At 49.0% G+C, this 14,430-nt stretch overlaps 1 protein-coding gene across 2 annotated transcripts in view; it reads left to right on the top strand.

Moving 5' to 3' along the window:
- Positions 1–14,430, top strand: part of TOP3A (DNA topoisomerase III alpha) — a 42,096-nt gene that overhangs the window by 16,523 nt on the left and 11,143 nt on the right. For both annotated transcript variants that reach the window (XM_010367750.2, XM_010367743.2), the window contains exons 10-16: positions 1,691–1,773; positions 2,903–3,110; positions 4,679–4,864; positions 5,020–5,149; positions 11,472–11,585; positions 11,685–11,850; positions 14,138–14,281. In XM_010367750.2, the coding sequence (XP_010366052.1) occupies positions 1,691–1,773; positions 2,903–3,110; positions 4,679–4,864; positions 5,020–5,149; positions 11,472–11,585; positions 11,685–11,850; positions 14,138–14,281 (1,031 nt within the window). The remainder of the gene's footprint in view (positions 1–1,690; positions 1,774–2,902; positions 3,111–4,678; positions 4,865–5,019; positions 5,150–11,471; positions 11,586–11,684; positions 11,851–14,137; positions 14,282–14,430) is intronic.

Raw genomic sequence — 14,430 nt, 5'->3', positions numbered from 1 at the left:
GCAGTGGCATGATCTCGGCTCACTGCAGCATCCATCTCCTGGGCTCAAGCGATTCTCCTGCCTCAGCCTCCTGAGTAGCTGAGACTACAGGTGCATGCCACCACACCCAGCTAATTTTTGTATTTTCAGTAGAGACGGATTTCACTATGTTGGCCGGTATAGTCTCAATCTCTTGAACTCGTGATCTGCCTGCCTCGGACTCCCAAAGTGCTGGGATTAGAGGCACGAGCCACCGCGCCCAGCTGCATTGATTTTATATAGTAGGCTTATGTTTTTTAGTCCTCACTGGTTAAGTATGCTTTAGAGTGACATATAGTCATCAGCATTGTTAACTTGTCACCTAGGGAAAAGAACATCTGTTATCCCCCAGGAGGCCTCCTGGGGTTTTCACCCTCCAGGAGAATTTACCAGGGCTTGGGTGGTGTTCCCAAAGTGTGGTTCTCAAAACTGTCTGTGTTTGTTTAAAAATGTAGATTTCAGGCTGGGCACAGTGGCTCAGGCCTGTAATCCCAGCACTTTGGGAGGCTGAGGTGGGCAGATCACAAGGTCAGGAGATCAAGACCATCCTGGCTAACATGGTGAAACCCCATCTCTACTAAAAATACAAAAAATCAGCCAGGTATGGTGGCAGGTGCCTGTATTCTCAGCTACTGGGGAGGCTGAGGCAGGAGAATTGGCGTGAACCCAAGAGGCAGAGCTTACAGTGAGCCGAGATTGCACCACTGCACTCCAGCCTGGATGACAGAGTGAGACTCCATCTGAAAAAATATATATATGTATATGGGCCAGAGGCGGTGGCTCACACCTGTAATCACAACATGGCAAAACCCCGTCTCTACTGAAAACACAAAAATTAGCCAGCCGTGGTGAGCGCCTGTAGTCCCAGCTACTCAGGAGGCTGAGGCAGGCGAATCGCATGAACTTGGGAGGTGGAGGTTGCAGGGAGTCGAAATCGTGCCACTCTACTGCAGTCTGGGCAACAAGAGCGAGACTCGGTCTCGAAAATGAAAAAATTTTTTAAATGTAGATTTCTGGCCAGACGTGGTGGCTCACGTCTGTAATCCCAGCACTTTGGGAGGCTGAGGCGAGCAGATCACCTGAGGTCAGGTGTTCAAGACCAGCCAGGCCAACATGGCGAAACCCTGTCTCTACTAAAAATACAAAAATTTGCCAAGCGTGGTGGTGCTGTAATCCCAGCTACTTGGGAGGCTGAAGCAGGAGAATCACTTGAACCCAGGAGGTGGAGGTTGCAGTGGGCCGAGATCATGCCACTGCACTCCAGCCTAGGCTACAGGGTGAGACTCCGTCTCAAAAAAAAAAGTGGAGTTTTCGGCTGGGTATGGTAGCTCACGCTTGTGATCCTTGCATTTTGGGGGGTCAGAGAGGGAGGATTGCTTGAGGCCAAGAGTTCAAAATCAGCCTGCACAACATAGCAGTTTCCCCAGTGGTCAGAGTCCCAAATCCGCTGGCTTCCCAGTTGAGTCCTGCACACATTAAAGTCTGAGAACCACTAGGCTAGGATCTGACTCTGCCTGGCAGGCCCAGAAATTGTTGTTGGGCAGTCTTTTCCGCTGTTTGACAGAAGCACCTGGAGTGACGGGCCAGATTTGACTGAAGATGAGTTGTGTATTTGAGTTGTGCTGCCTGACTCATGCAATACACCTAACATCCCTGTTGACCCATTTCACAGGAGCTTGAGAAGCTGGCTTCTCGAAAGTTGAGAATAAATGCTAAAGAAACCATGAGGATTGCTGAGAAGCTCTACACTCAAGGGTAAATATTCTGGATTTGGGAGTAGAATTTGAACCGTCTTTATCAGGATGAAATATTTTAGAAATAGAGTTTATGGGCCAGGCGCGGTGGCTCACGCCTGTAATCCCAGCACTTTGGGAGGCCAAGGCAGGCAGATCATGAGGTCAAGAGATCAAGACCATCCTGGCCAACATGGTGAAACCCCGTCTCTACTAAAAAGACAAAAATTAACTGGGCGTGGTGTGGTGTTGCGCGCCTGTAGTCCCGGCTACTGGGGAGGCGGAGGCAGGAGAATCGTTTGAACCCAGGAGGCGGAGGTTGCAGTGAGCTGAGATTGCACCACTGCACTCCAGCCTGGGTGACAGAGCAAGACTCCATCTCTGGGAGAAAACAAAAATTACAAATAGAGACTGGGTATGCTGGGTCACACCTGAAATCCAAGCACTTCAGGAGGCCTAGGCAGGAGGATCACTTGAGCTTAGGAGTTTGAGACCAACCTGGGCAACATAGCAAAACCCTGTCTCTACAAAAAAGAAAAATTAGCCAGGCATTGTGCCACACACTTGTAGTCCCATCTGTTCAGGAAGCTGAGGCAGGAAGATTACTTTAGCTTGGGAGACGGAGGCTGCAGTGAGCCAAGATCACGCTGCTACACTTCAGCCTGGGCACCACAGCAAGACTATCTCAAAAATAAAAATGAAAAACAAATAGAGTCCACATGACAGTTTTATTGGACAGCATTGTTCTTTGTATACTCTAAGAACAGTCTCGAAGCACACGCTGGTGGAACTTGTCAGGGTCAGTGAGGCTCATGTGCTGCATCAGGGTTGGTCTGTCAGACTGACCCCCAGAGTGGCCAGTGACAAGCCCCAGGCTATGAGGCTGCTGGCCTTTATCCTGTGCTGTGCTGCCCCTTTTGTTTCTCCTTTGGCTTCTTTGAGTGTCCTAGCAGGAGAGCCAGCTGGTTTTCACCCCATGAGTAGGCGCATCTCATCTCAGAACTTTTCTGAATCAGGTAACCTAGGTTGCCTTCAATTGAGTTGGCTACATCAGATGAGTGTGTGTAGGTGTTAGCGGGTGCTTTCAGTTATTTAATGACCAATCAGAGAGCCTAGCAATTTCTTTTTCTGTTTGTTTGCCTTGGTTTTAGGTACATCAGCTATCCCCGAACAGAAACAAACAGTTTTCCCAGAGACTTAAACCTGACGGTGTTGGTGGAACAGCAGACCCCCGATCCACGCTGGGGGGCCTTTGCCCAGAGCATTCTAGAGCGGGGTGGTCCCACCCCACGCAATGGGAACAAGTCTGACCAAGCTCACCCTCCCATTCACCCCACCAAATACACCAACAGCTTACAGGTTGGTTTCTCTGAATGTGCTGCCTGCTGGAACCCACAGGGAAGTGCTGGGGGTTGGTAGTAAGATTGGAATTTACTCTGTGGGCTGTGATTGTAAAAACAAGTGATTTTGAGATCTCTCTCATTTCGTTTGCTTTGATGAAAGACTGCTTCACCCTTCCCCGTGATGGGCCCCCGTCTTAATCTAGCCCCACATCCCCACTCTCCGTCAGCTCCTGCTGCTTCCCTGCTAGTCCTTCATAGGCAACCTAGGTACCTCTCCTCCCCACACCGCTGTGCAGACACCTACCCCCACTGTGAGCCTTGTGGCCTTCCCAGTCCCTGGAACTAGAGAATTCTATCCATCCTCTCAAGACTGGCTCAGTTTTGGTTGCCTCCTGAAACTTTGCTGCCACCCCAGTCGTGCCACCCCGCGTCATTGCAGTTTCCCACTCAGCTCTGCTTGTCTGTCTCAGTCATTTCTTCAGCCACAGGCAGACTCTGCAGGCACAGGAGCCATTAGGCTTGTTTACATCTGTAGGCTTCTCACAAAGCTGGGGAAATCTTAGTCTTTTGTTCTTCTCCTCCTTCTTTTAATAACATATATTCTTTCTGATTTTAAAAATATGGCCAGGAGCAGTGGCTTACGCCTGTAATCCCAACACTTTAGGAGGACACGGTGGGTGGATCACAAGGTCGGGAAATTGAGACCATCTTGGCTAACATGGTGAAACCCCGTCTCTACTAAAAATACAAAAATTAGTTGGGCGTGGTGGCGTGTGCCTGTAGTCCCAGCTCTCAGGATGCTGAGGCAGAAGAATCACTTGAACCCGGGACGCGGAGGCTGCAGTAAACTGAGATTGCACCGCTGCACTCCAACCTGATGACAGAGTGAGACTCTGAAAAAAAAAATTACATGTTCATTTTAGACAACTTAAGAATTACAAAAGATTATAAGGGAGGAAAAATTGCCTATTAAGCATGATATTTAACAATTGCAAAGATGTGCCATAATTTATTTTGCCAAATCTGTTTGTGTTTTTGATACTATAGTTAACATTTGTAGACATAAATATTTTTGTGGTTCTCCAGTTACTTCCTTTGAAGAGATCCTTAGAAGGGGAATTATTGGATATGTGTATAAATGTCTCATTTTGATAGAGTGAGACTCACTAAATCATTAATTACCTAATTGAAAATTACCCTGACAAATTACTGCTTAAACGTGTGCATGAAGTTGGGCTAAGGCCACCAGGTGCAGTGTTGCTCTGTCTCTTGCATTTGAGGAGTCTGTTGCCAACTTCTTAGGCTTTCATCTTGTTTTCTGCTTAGATTGGGTTTACATCAAAGAACCACTCTGGAAGGGAAGACTACTCCCTTGCTTATCTTTGCCAGATTTGAGTTGTGAAATGTGTCAACCTAAACCTATCCTCTCCCCAGGACTTGTTTGCCTGGCACTCCATGTTAGTGCAGGGCCTGAGGAGCAGTGTGGCCTCTTCTGTGCTGGACATTTGGCTAAGGCTACCAGCGATGCTCCTGTCCTTGAGAGGTGATATTCTAGGGGGAGTTTCAAACTCCTTTTCTTCCTAGGGAGACGAACAGCGACTGTATGAGTTTATTGTTCGCCATTTCCTGGCTTGCTGCTCCCAGGATGCTCAGGGGCAGGAGACCACAGTGGAGATCGACATCGCTCAGGAACGCTTTGTGGCCCACGGCCTCGTGATTCTGGCCAGAAACTATCTGGACGTGTATCCATATGATCACTGGAGTGACAAGGTGATCAAGAGTGTTCCCCAGGGAGAGGGAGGACAGTTGTGTTGCGAGCCCTGAGTTCTCCAGTGGAGCAGGACCGTGTTCCTTGAAATGAGGTTATTTTTTGCCTGAGTGTGATAATGGAATCATCTGACTGCTGCACCTGCCGCTCCCTATAGATCCTCCCTGTCTATGAGCGAGGCTCCCGCTTTCAGCCCAGCACCGTGGAGATGGTGGATGGGGAGACCAGCCCGCCCAAGCTGCTCACCGAGGCCGACCTCATTGCCCTCATGGAGAAGCACGGCATTGGTCAGTGGCTCCTCTGGTTAACTCGCATCTCTTGAGCACTTACCGTGTACCAGGCACAGGTTTCCTCTAGTCTTCAAACCATTGTCTAATGCAGCTGCTGTATCTTTATCCCCATTTTATAGTTGAAATAAGGCTCAGAGAGGTGAAGAACTTACGTAAGTTCACAAAGTGTGTGTTATTAAAACCTGGTCTGAATATCTGCACAGTCAGTGCTCTTAAACCATGCACTGTGCTGTCCACGTAGTAAGAGACTTTTCCCATGGCTTTGAGGGCCCAACTGGGAGCACCCGTTGGCCACATGAGGATTTGTTCTTTTGAATAAGAACAGCATGTAAGGAACCAACAATTAAAACTTAGGACAGTCATCATAAAATCTGTTTTCATTTTGAAGTGTCAGATCTGGCTCCTCCTTCCCATGTGGAATATTGGGTGAGGGTGGCAGCTGTCTCTGCAGGCCTACGCCCACACTGCTCAGTCAGGCTGCTCACGCTGGCCTCATGTATGTCCCAGGACCCTGCTGTTAGCTATGGGTGACTGGATTCTTAGCGTTTTGTTAAAGCATTTCCCATAATTGCTTAGGAATCAGAAACTAGGTTTTAATAAAACACTGGGCCAGAATTGTGTTTTTCCCAATAAGTCCCATGGCTCAAGCTTTGCAGATAGGTCCTTGTAACTAATCTGCTGTCCCCTCCATTTGTTTTTGTCAAGGCTCTCAAGGGCTTTCTCTGGCAAGCCTAGTCCAGGAATATCAGCAGCACAGTGGAGGGGAAGCAGAGCTCCCTGGGCATGTGTTACATAAGCAGCTGCCTCACCCACAAAGGGAGTTTCTTAGGCCCATGACTTAGGAAGCAGTGCTCCAACGTGGAGTCCTTGACCATCACTAGGACATCCAGAAACCCTGCAGGTTTAGGTAAAATTAGTAGAGGTTCACCCATCATGATTTATTTGATAAAAATGTATGAGGGCTGGATGCGGTGGCTCACACCTGTAATCCCAGCATTTTGGGAGGCCAAGATGGGTGAATCACGTGAGCCCAGGAGTTCAAGACCAGCTTGGGCAACACGGGAAAACCCCATCTTGCTGGGCGTAGTGGCTTACACCTGTAATCCCAACACTTTGGGAGGCTGAAGTGGTTGGATCACCTGAGGAAGGGAGTTTAAGACCACCAGCCTGACCGACATAGTGAAACTCTGTCTCTACTAAAAATACAAAAATTAGCCAGGCATGGTGGTGGACACCTGTAATCCCAGCTACTTGGGAGGCTGAGACAGGAGAATTGCATGAACTCGGGAGGTGGAGGATGCAGTGAGCCAAGATCGCACTCCAGCCTGGGTGACAGAGTGAGACTCCATCTCAAAAAAATAAACCATCTCGGCTGGGCGCGATGGCTCAAGCCTGTAATCCCAGCACTTTGGGAGGCCGAGACAGGCGGATCATGAGGTCAGGAGATCGAGACCATCCTGGCTAACATGGTGAAACCCCGTCTCTACTAAAAAATACAAAAAACTAGCCGGGTGAGGTGGCGGGCGCCTGTAGTCCCAGCTACTTGGGAGGCTGAGGCAGGAGAATGGCGTGAACCCGGGAGGCAGAGATTGCAGTGAGCTGAGATCTGGCCACTGCACTCCAGCCTGGACGACAGAGTGAGACTCCGTATCAAAAATAAAAAAAAAAACATCTCTACAAAAAATTAGGTGCATGCCTATAGGTAGGGAGGCTGAGGTGCGAGGATTACTTGAGCCCGGGAGGCAGAGAGTGAGGTACACTGAGATTGAGCCACTGCACTCCAGTCTGGGCAACAGAGCGAGACCCTGTCTCAAGAAAAAAAAAAAAAAATAAGCATGAGGCCCACAATAGAGCTTGGACTAAAGCACCAGAGACACAAAGAGGAATAAGACCTCATTTTTTTTTTTTTTTTTTTTTTTTTAGACGGAGTCTGGCTCTGCCGCCCAGGCTGGAGTGCGGTGGCCGGATCTCAGCTCACTGCAAGCTCCGCCTCCCAGGTTCACGCCATTCTCCTGCCTCCGCCTCCCAAGTAGCTGGGACTACAGGCGCCCGCCTCGTCGCCCGACTAGTTTTTTTGTATTCTTTAGTAGAGACGGGGTTTCACCGTATTAGCCAGGATGGTCTCGATCTCCTGACCTTGTGATCCACCCGTCTCGGCCTCCCAAAGTGCTGGGATTACAGGCTTGAGCCACCGCGCCCGGCCAAGACCTCATTTTTTAAGTTCTCAGTCTAACAGAAGAACCAAACCAACACATTGAATACAATGTAATGAGTTCTGCAGGGAGTAGGCAGGGAAGCAAATGTCATGGGTAGGCTGGCATTTGAGCTGGACCAAAACTTCATAGTAAGACTGCTGGATCAACAAAGGGCAGCCCAGTGCAGGGCAGGCCTGAGGAAGGCACAGGAGCAGGAAAGCAAAAGCCTGCTGTGGCTGGATTGGGGGTGGTGGCCATAGAAGGTGTCTGGAAAGATGATCCAAGCCTGACTGCAGGGCCTTGGCTTGCCCAGTTGAAGGGCTTAGATGGTGGTACGTGGTCAGCAGGGAGTCTTCTAGGATTTCTAAGTAAAGGAACCACATAGAGGTACGCTTAACAAAAAAAACCAAAATAATATTTTTAAAAGATTATTAACAGACTGGGCATTGTGTCTCACACCTATAATCCCAGCACTTTGGGAGGCCAAGGCAAGGGGTCAGGAGTTCAAGACTTGAGGTCAGGAGTTCAAGAGCAGCCTGGACAACGTGGTGAAACCCCATCTGTACTGAAAATACAAAAAATTGATGGGTGTGATAACTGACGCCTATAATCGTAGCTACCAAGGAGGCTGAGACAGGAGAATTGCTTGAACCTGGGAGGCGGAGGTTGCAGTGAGCCGAGTTTGTGCCACTGCACTTCAGCCTTGGTGACAGAGAGAGACTCTGTCACAAAAAAAAAAAGATTATTAACAGTCTTATTTATATACTGTACAGTGCATGTCTTTCAAATGTATAATTTACATTTTTTAGCATATTTACAAAGTTGTGCAGCTATCACCATAGTCAGTTTTTTGGGTTTGTTTGTTTGTTTGTTTGTGATGGAGTTTTGCTCTTATTGCTCCAGCCGGAGTGCAGTGGTGCAGTCTCGGCTCACTGCAACCTCTGCCACCCGGGTTCAAGCGATTCTCCTGCCTCAGCCTCCCCAGTAGCTAGGATTACAGGCATGCACCACTACACCTGGCTGATTTTTGTTATTTTTAGTAGAGACAGGGTTTCACCATGTTGCCCAGGTTGGCTGGTCTCGAACTCCTGACCTCATGATCCACCCGCCTAGGCCTCCCAGAGTGCTAGGATTACAGGTGTAAGCTACCATGCCCAGCCCCTAAAAAATTTGTTTTAGAGAGACAGGTTCTTACTCTGTCACCCAGGCTAAGTCACAGCCATGAACTCTGGGTTTCAAGGGATCCTTCCACCTCAGCTTCCCAAGTAGCTGGGACTACAGGCATATGTTGCCATGCCCAGCTAATTTTTTTGTTGGGTTTTTTGTTTGTTGTTTGAGACAGAGTCTTGCTCTATCACCCAGGCTAGAGTGTAGTGGCACGATTTCAGCTCACTGCAACCTCCGCCTCCCGGGTTCAAGAAATTCTCCTGCCTCAGCCTCCTGAGTAGCTGGGACTACAAGTGCACATCACCGGCTAATTTTTGTATTTTTAGTAGAGATGGGGTTTCACTGTTAGCCCAGCTGGTCTCGAACTCCTGACCTCAATTGATCCACCCGCCTCGGCCTCCCAAAGTGCTGGGATTACAGGCCTGAGCCATCATGCCCAACCAAACTTTTTTGTTTTATGTAGGGACAGGGTCTTGCTATGTTGCCTAGTCTGGTCTTAGAACTTGCAGCCTCAAGCTGTCCTCCTACCTCGACCTCCCAAAGTGTTGGGATTATAGGAGTGAGGCCCTGCACCTGGCCAGATTTGCCTACTTTAGTTATTTCCTATAAAGAGCCAGGCACAGTGGCTCACACCTGTAATCCAGCACTTTGGGAGACCAACGTGGGCAGATCACTGGAAGTCAGGAGTTCGAGACAAGCTTCGCCAACATGGTGAAACACTGTCTCTACTAAAAATGAAAAAATTAGCTGGGCTTGGTGGCAGGTGCCTGTAATCCCAGCTACTCGGGAGGCTGAGACAAAATAATCGCTTGAACCCAGAAGGCGGAGGTTGCAGTTGATGGACACTTGAGTTGTTTCTATTCTTTGGCTATTATAAATAATCCTGCTCTGAACAGTTTTGTACAAGGTTTTGTGTGGACATATGTTTTCATTTCTCTTGGGTAGACTTAGGAGTGGGATTGCTGGTTTACATGGTAACTCTATTTAACATTTTTAGGAACCACTAAACTTTTCTGAAGTGGCTGTACCATTTTTCGTTTCCACCAGCAAGGCACTAGGGATTCCAGTTTATCCACATCCTTACTTAGTATTATCTCTGTTTTTGATTTTGCCAGTAGGTGTGAACTGCTGTTTCATTGTTTTGTTTTGTTTTTTTGTGTTTTTGGTTTTTTTAGAGGCGGAGTCTCACTCTCGCCCAGGCTGGAGTACTGTGGCACAATCTCGGCTTACTGCAAGCTCCATCTCCTGGGTTCACACCATTCTCCTGCCTCAGCCTCCGGAGTAGCTGGGACTACAGGCGCCTGCCACCACTCCCGGCTAATTTTTGTGTGTGTGTGTGTGTGTGTTTTTAGTAGAAATGGGGTTTCACCATGTTAGCCAGGATGGTCTTGATCTCCTGACCTTGTGATCTGCCCACCTCGGGCCTCCCAAAGTGCTGGGATTATAGGCGTGAGCCACTGCACCCGCACCTGGCCTTTTTTTTTTTTTTTTTAAGACGGAGTCTCGGCCGGGCGCGGTGGCTCAAGCCTGTAATCCCAGCACTTTGGGAGGCCGAGACGGGTGGATCACGAGGTCAGGAGATCAAGACCATCCTGGCTAACCCAGTGAAACCCCATCTCTATTAAAAAATACAAAAACTAGCCGGGCGAGGTGGCGGGCACCTGTAATCCCAGCTACTCGGGAGGCTGAGGCAGGAGAATGGCGTAAACCCGGGAGGCGGAGCTTGCAGTGAGCTGAGATCCAGCCACTGCACTCCAGCCTGAGCGACAGAGTGAGACTCCGTCTCAAAAAAAAAAAAAAAAAGACGGAGTCTCACTCTGTCACCCAGGCTGGAGTACAATGGCGTGATCCTGGCTCATTGCAGCCTCTGCCTCCTGGGTTCAAGTGATTCTCCTGCCTCAGCCTCCTGAGCAGCTGGGACTACAGGCACATGCCGCCACACCCAGCTAATTTTTGTATTTTTGATAGAGATGGGGTTTCACCATGTTGGCCAGGCTGGTCTCGAACTCCTGACATCAGGTGATCTGCCCACCTTGGCCTCCCAAAGTGCTGTGATTACAGGCATGAGCCACTGCTCCCAGCCTTCACTGCAGTTTTAATTTGCATTTTCTTCATGGCAGAGCTACATTTTGAAAGATCCCCTTGGCCACAGCTTAAAGAATGGTTAGGGTGGAGGAAGAGACTAGAAATAGGCACACTAGCTGCAACTATGGCTTGGACACATGGAGAGGAGAATTTTTTTTTTTTTTTTTGAGACAGGGTCTCGCTCTGTTGCCCAGACTGGAGTGCAGTGGCTCAATCTCAGTGTACCTCACTCTCTGCCTCCCGGGCTCAAGTAATCCTCCCACCTCAGCCTCCCTACCTATAGGTATGCACCTAATTTTTTGTAGAGATGGTTTTTTTTTTATTTTTGATACGGAGTCTCACTCTGTCGTCCAGGCTGGAGTGCAGTGGCCGGATCTCAGCTCACTGCAAGCTCCGCCTCCCGGGATCCCGCCATTCTCTTGCCTCAGCCTCCCGAGTAGCTGGGACTACAGGCGCCCACTACCTTGCCCGGCTAGTTTTTTTTTTTTTTGTATTTTTTAGTAGAGACGGGGTTTCACCATGTTAGCCAGGATGGTCTCGATCTCCTGACCTCATGATCCGCCTGTCTCGGCCTCCCAAAGTGCTGGGATTACAGGCTTGAGCCACCGCACCCGGCCGAGAGGAGAATTTTTAAAAGGAGCTTTGAAGCTGGAATTGACAGCTTTTCTGAGTAATGGGATGTGAGGGAGCAAGAGAGTTGAGGTTGCCGTTGTGATTTCTTGAATGAGCTATATGGGAATGAAGTGAAGGCATCTTACCTATATAGGCTGTCCAGGCAAAGGAGGGGTTCCGGAGTGAGCAAGGTGCCCATGCGCCACCCGGGTGGAGCTGTTATCCGTATTACCTCAGAGTAACCAGCAAATGGCTTCCAGGTACGGATGCCACTCATGCGGAGCACATTGAGACCATCAAAGCCCGGATGTACGTGGGACTCACCCCAGACAAGCGGTTCCTCCCTGGGCACCTGGGCATGGGACTCGTGGAAGGTAAGGGAGGACAGAGTTTGCAGTGGGTAGTGGGTTGTGTCACCCAAGTCCCTGAGGGTCTCAGGTGGGCCCTCACTGAGCTCGACTCTTTCCCTGCAGGTTATGATTCCATGGGCTATGAAATGTCTAAGCCTGACCTACGGGCTGAGCTGGAAGCTGATCTGAAGCTGATCTGTGATGGCAAGAAGGACAAATTTGTGGTTCTAAGGCAGCAAGTGCAGAAATACAAGCAGGTTTTCATCGAAGCAGTGGCTAAAGCAAAGAAGTGAGTCCTTAAAAGAAATAGAGATATGGGGTCTTACTATGTTGCCCAGGCTGGTCTTGAACTCCTGGCCTCAAGAGGTCTTCCCACCTCAGCCTCCCAAAGTGCAGGGATTACAGGCGTGAGCCACTGCATCTGGGCCAGTCAGAGTTCTTAACCCTGCCAGGTTCATCCTCACCACTGGCCTCCTGCCCTAGGGGTTCTCCACATACCCCTTTCTTTGGGCTTTCTTCTCCGGTTCCTTTACAACTCTCCGTAGAGCTTTATCATTATAGAAACAGTAATCAGAACAGTCTCCTCCAGTTATTCTGAACTATTGGCTTTAGAAATACCATTCTCTTGATTTTAATTATCTTTTTTTTTCTTTTCTGCTTTCATTACGTGACAAATTAATTATCTTGAGTTAGGCAACAAAGTCTTTTAAATCAGTAAACCCAAGTGCTGGAGTGTGATCCATTTATTTTCTGGAGCATTTAGAGGTGGATATTTAGCAAGCAGCATGTATGTATTTTGTTAGAAATGATGTGTTTTCTACTTATGATACTATGATTTATAATAAGATACATATATTTGGACATCATTTTCTGATTCTCTTGGAATTTTGTAAGTGCTGTGTCTGTTGTACACGAATGAGATGACTAGTGGCTGAGGGCTCCTGGGTAGCCTCAGGATCGGTCTGGCTGTCAGAGAAGCAACCCTGTGATTAGAAGGTTGGTACTTTGAGTCCCACCCCTACCTCAGGAAGAGCAGAGGGGCTGGAGGTTGAGTTGATCACACGTGGCCAGTGATTTGTCAATCATACCTAAGTAATAAATCCTCCATAAAATCCCCAAACAAGGGCTGGGCACAGTGGCTCATGCCTGTAATCCCAGCACTTTGGGAGGCCGAGGCAGGCAGATCACGAGGTCAGGAGTTCAAGACCAGCCTGCCCAACATAGTGAAACCCCATCTCTGCTAAAAAAAAATATATATATATATACAAAAATTAGCCGGGCATGGTAGTGCGTACCTGTAGTCCCAGCTACTCTTGAGGCTGAGGCAGGAGAATTGCTTGAACCTGGAAGGTGGAGGTTGCAGTGAGCCGAGATTACACCAGTGCAGCCCAGCTTGGGCAACAGAGTGAGACTTCAAAAAAAAAAAAAAAAAAAACAACACCGAAACAGTTGGGTTTGGGGCACATCCAAATAGCTGAACAGGTAAAGATTCCGGGAGGGTGCGTGTTTGGGAGGGTGCGTGTTTGGGAGAGGGCATGGAAGCTACTCCTTCCCCACATTCCTTGCTCTGTGAGCCACTCTGTTGAGTTATTCAAACCAAGGAGGGGGTTTGGGGAACCCCAGGTTACAACCAGTCAGTCAGAAGCACAGGTCACAGCATGGGATTTGTGACTGACATCTGAGGGGATCGGGGGGAGCAGTCTTCTGGGACTGAGCCCTTAACTGTCAGATGGATCTCCAGGTGCATAGTGTCAGAATTGAATTGAATTAGAGGATGTCCAACTGGTGTCTGGCGGGAGAGTTGCTCGGTGTGTGGGGAAAACTCCCACACATCTGGTGTCTGATGGGTGTTGTGAGACTGTAATAGTAAGTAACAGTTTGTTATTTCCTATTCTTCAGACTACCCCATGCTAGTTGTGAAAAGGCAGGCGTGAGCTAGTTTAAACTTAATGCAGACAGACACTCCTGGAGTTTGTACATGGACCCTGTGCAGTTTTACTTTTTTGTTTGTTTCTGGTTTTTTTTTTTTTTTTTATTTGAGACGGAGTTTCGCTCTTGTTGCCCAGGCTAGGGTGCAATGGTGTGATCTCGGCTCACCGCAACCTCTGCTTCCAGGGTTCAAGCAATTCTGCCTCAGCCTCCTGAGTAGCTTGGATTACAGGCATGCACTACCACGCCTGGCTAATTTGTTATTTTTACTAGAGATGGGGTTTCACCATGTTGGTCAGGCTGGTCTTGAACTCCCAACCTCAGGTGATCCACCCTCCTCGACCTCCCAGAGTGCTGGGATTACAGGCGTGAGCCACCACATCCGGCCCAGTTTTACTTTTTAATGTGGGCTGGTGACAAGCAGAAGCATCTGCCTGTATCTGGACTCTCCTCCCAGGAGTTGGTTTGGCACCAGGGCCCATGGTGAGCTTAGTCTTCTCTGTTTGCCATCTGTTCTCTGCAGGAGGCCTGCGGCTCACTGACTGGCTGGTTCCCAAGGTCACGCCTGTTGTGTGCACATAAGAGTGTTGTAGGTGCTTTTGCAGCGATTGCCGGCTGATGGGTGTCTGTCTTTGCCTTTTCTTCAGATTGGATGAGGCCTTGGCCCAGTACTTTGGGAATGGGACAGAGTTGGCCCAGCAAGAAGAGATCTACCCAGCCATGCCAGAGCCCATCAGGAAGTGCCCACAGTGCGACAAGGACATGGTCCTCAAGACCAAGAAGAACGGCGGGTCAGTGCGTCGCCTTCTGCCCCCACCTCTGCTCCCCAGCACCTGCAGTGTCAGCCACAGCTCGAAAGGCCCTGCCATTTCACTCCATGGAATCTTTCAAGGCAGGCCTGTGGTTGCCAACCTGCAGGCAAGGTGTTGACCTAGAAGCA

This window comes from Rhinopithecus roxellana, chromosome 19 (genome assembly GCF_007565055.1).
Source record: "Rhinopithecus roxellana isolate Shanxi Qingling chromosome 19, ASM756505v1, whole genome shotgun sequence".
NCBI classification, from domain to species: domain Eukaryota; kingdom Metazoa; phylum Chordata; class Mammalia; order Primates; family Cercopithecidae; genus Rhinopithecus; species Rhinopithecus roxellana.
Note: the sequence above shows the minus strand (reverse complement) of the source record. Positions and strands in the feature narration are given on the sequence as shown.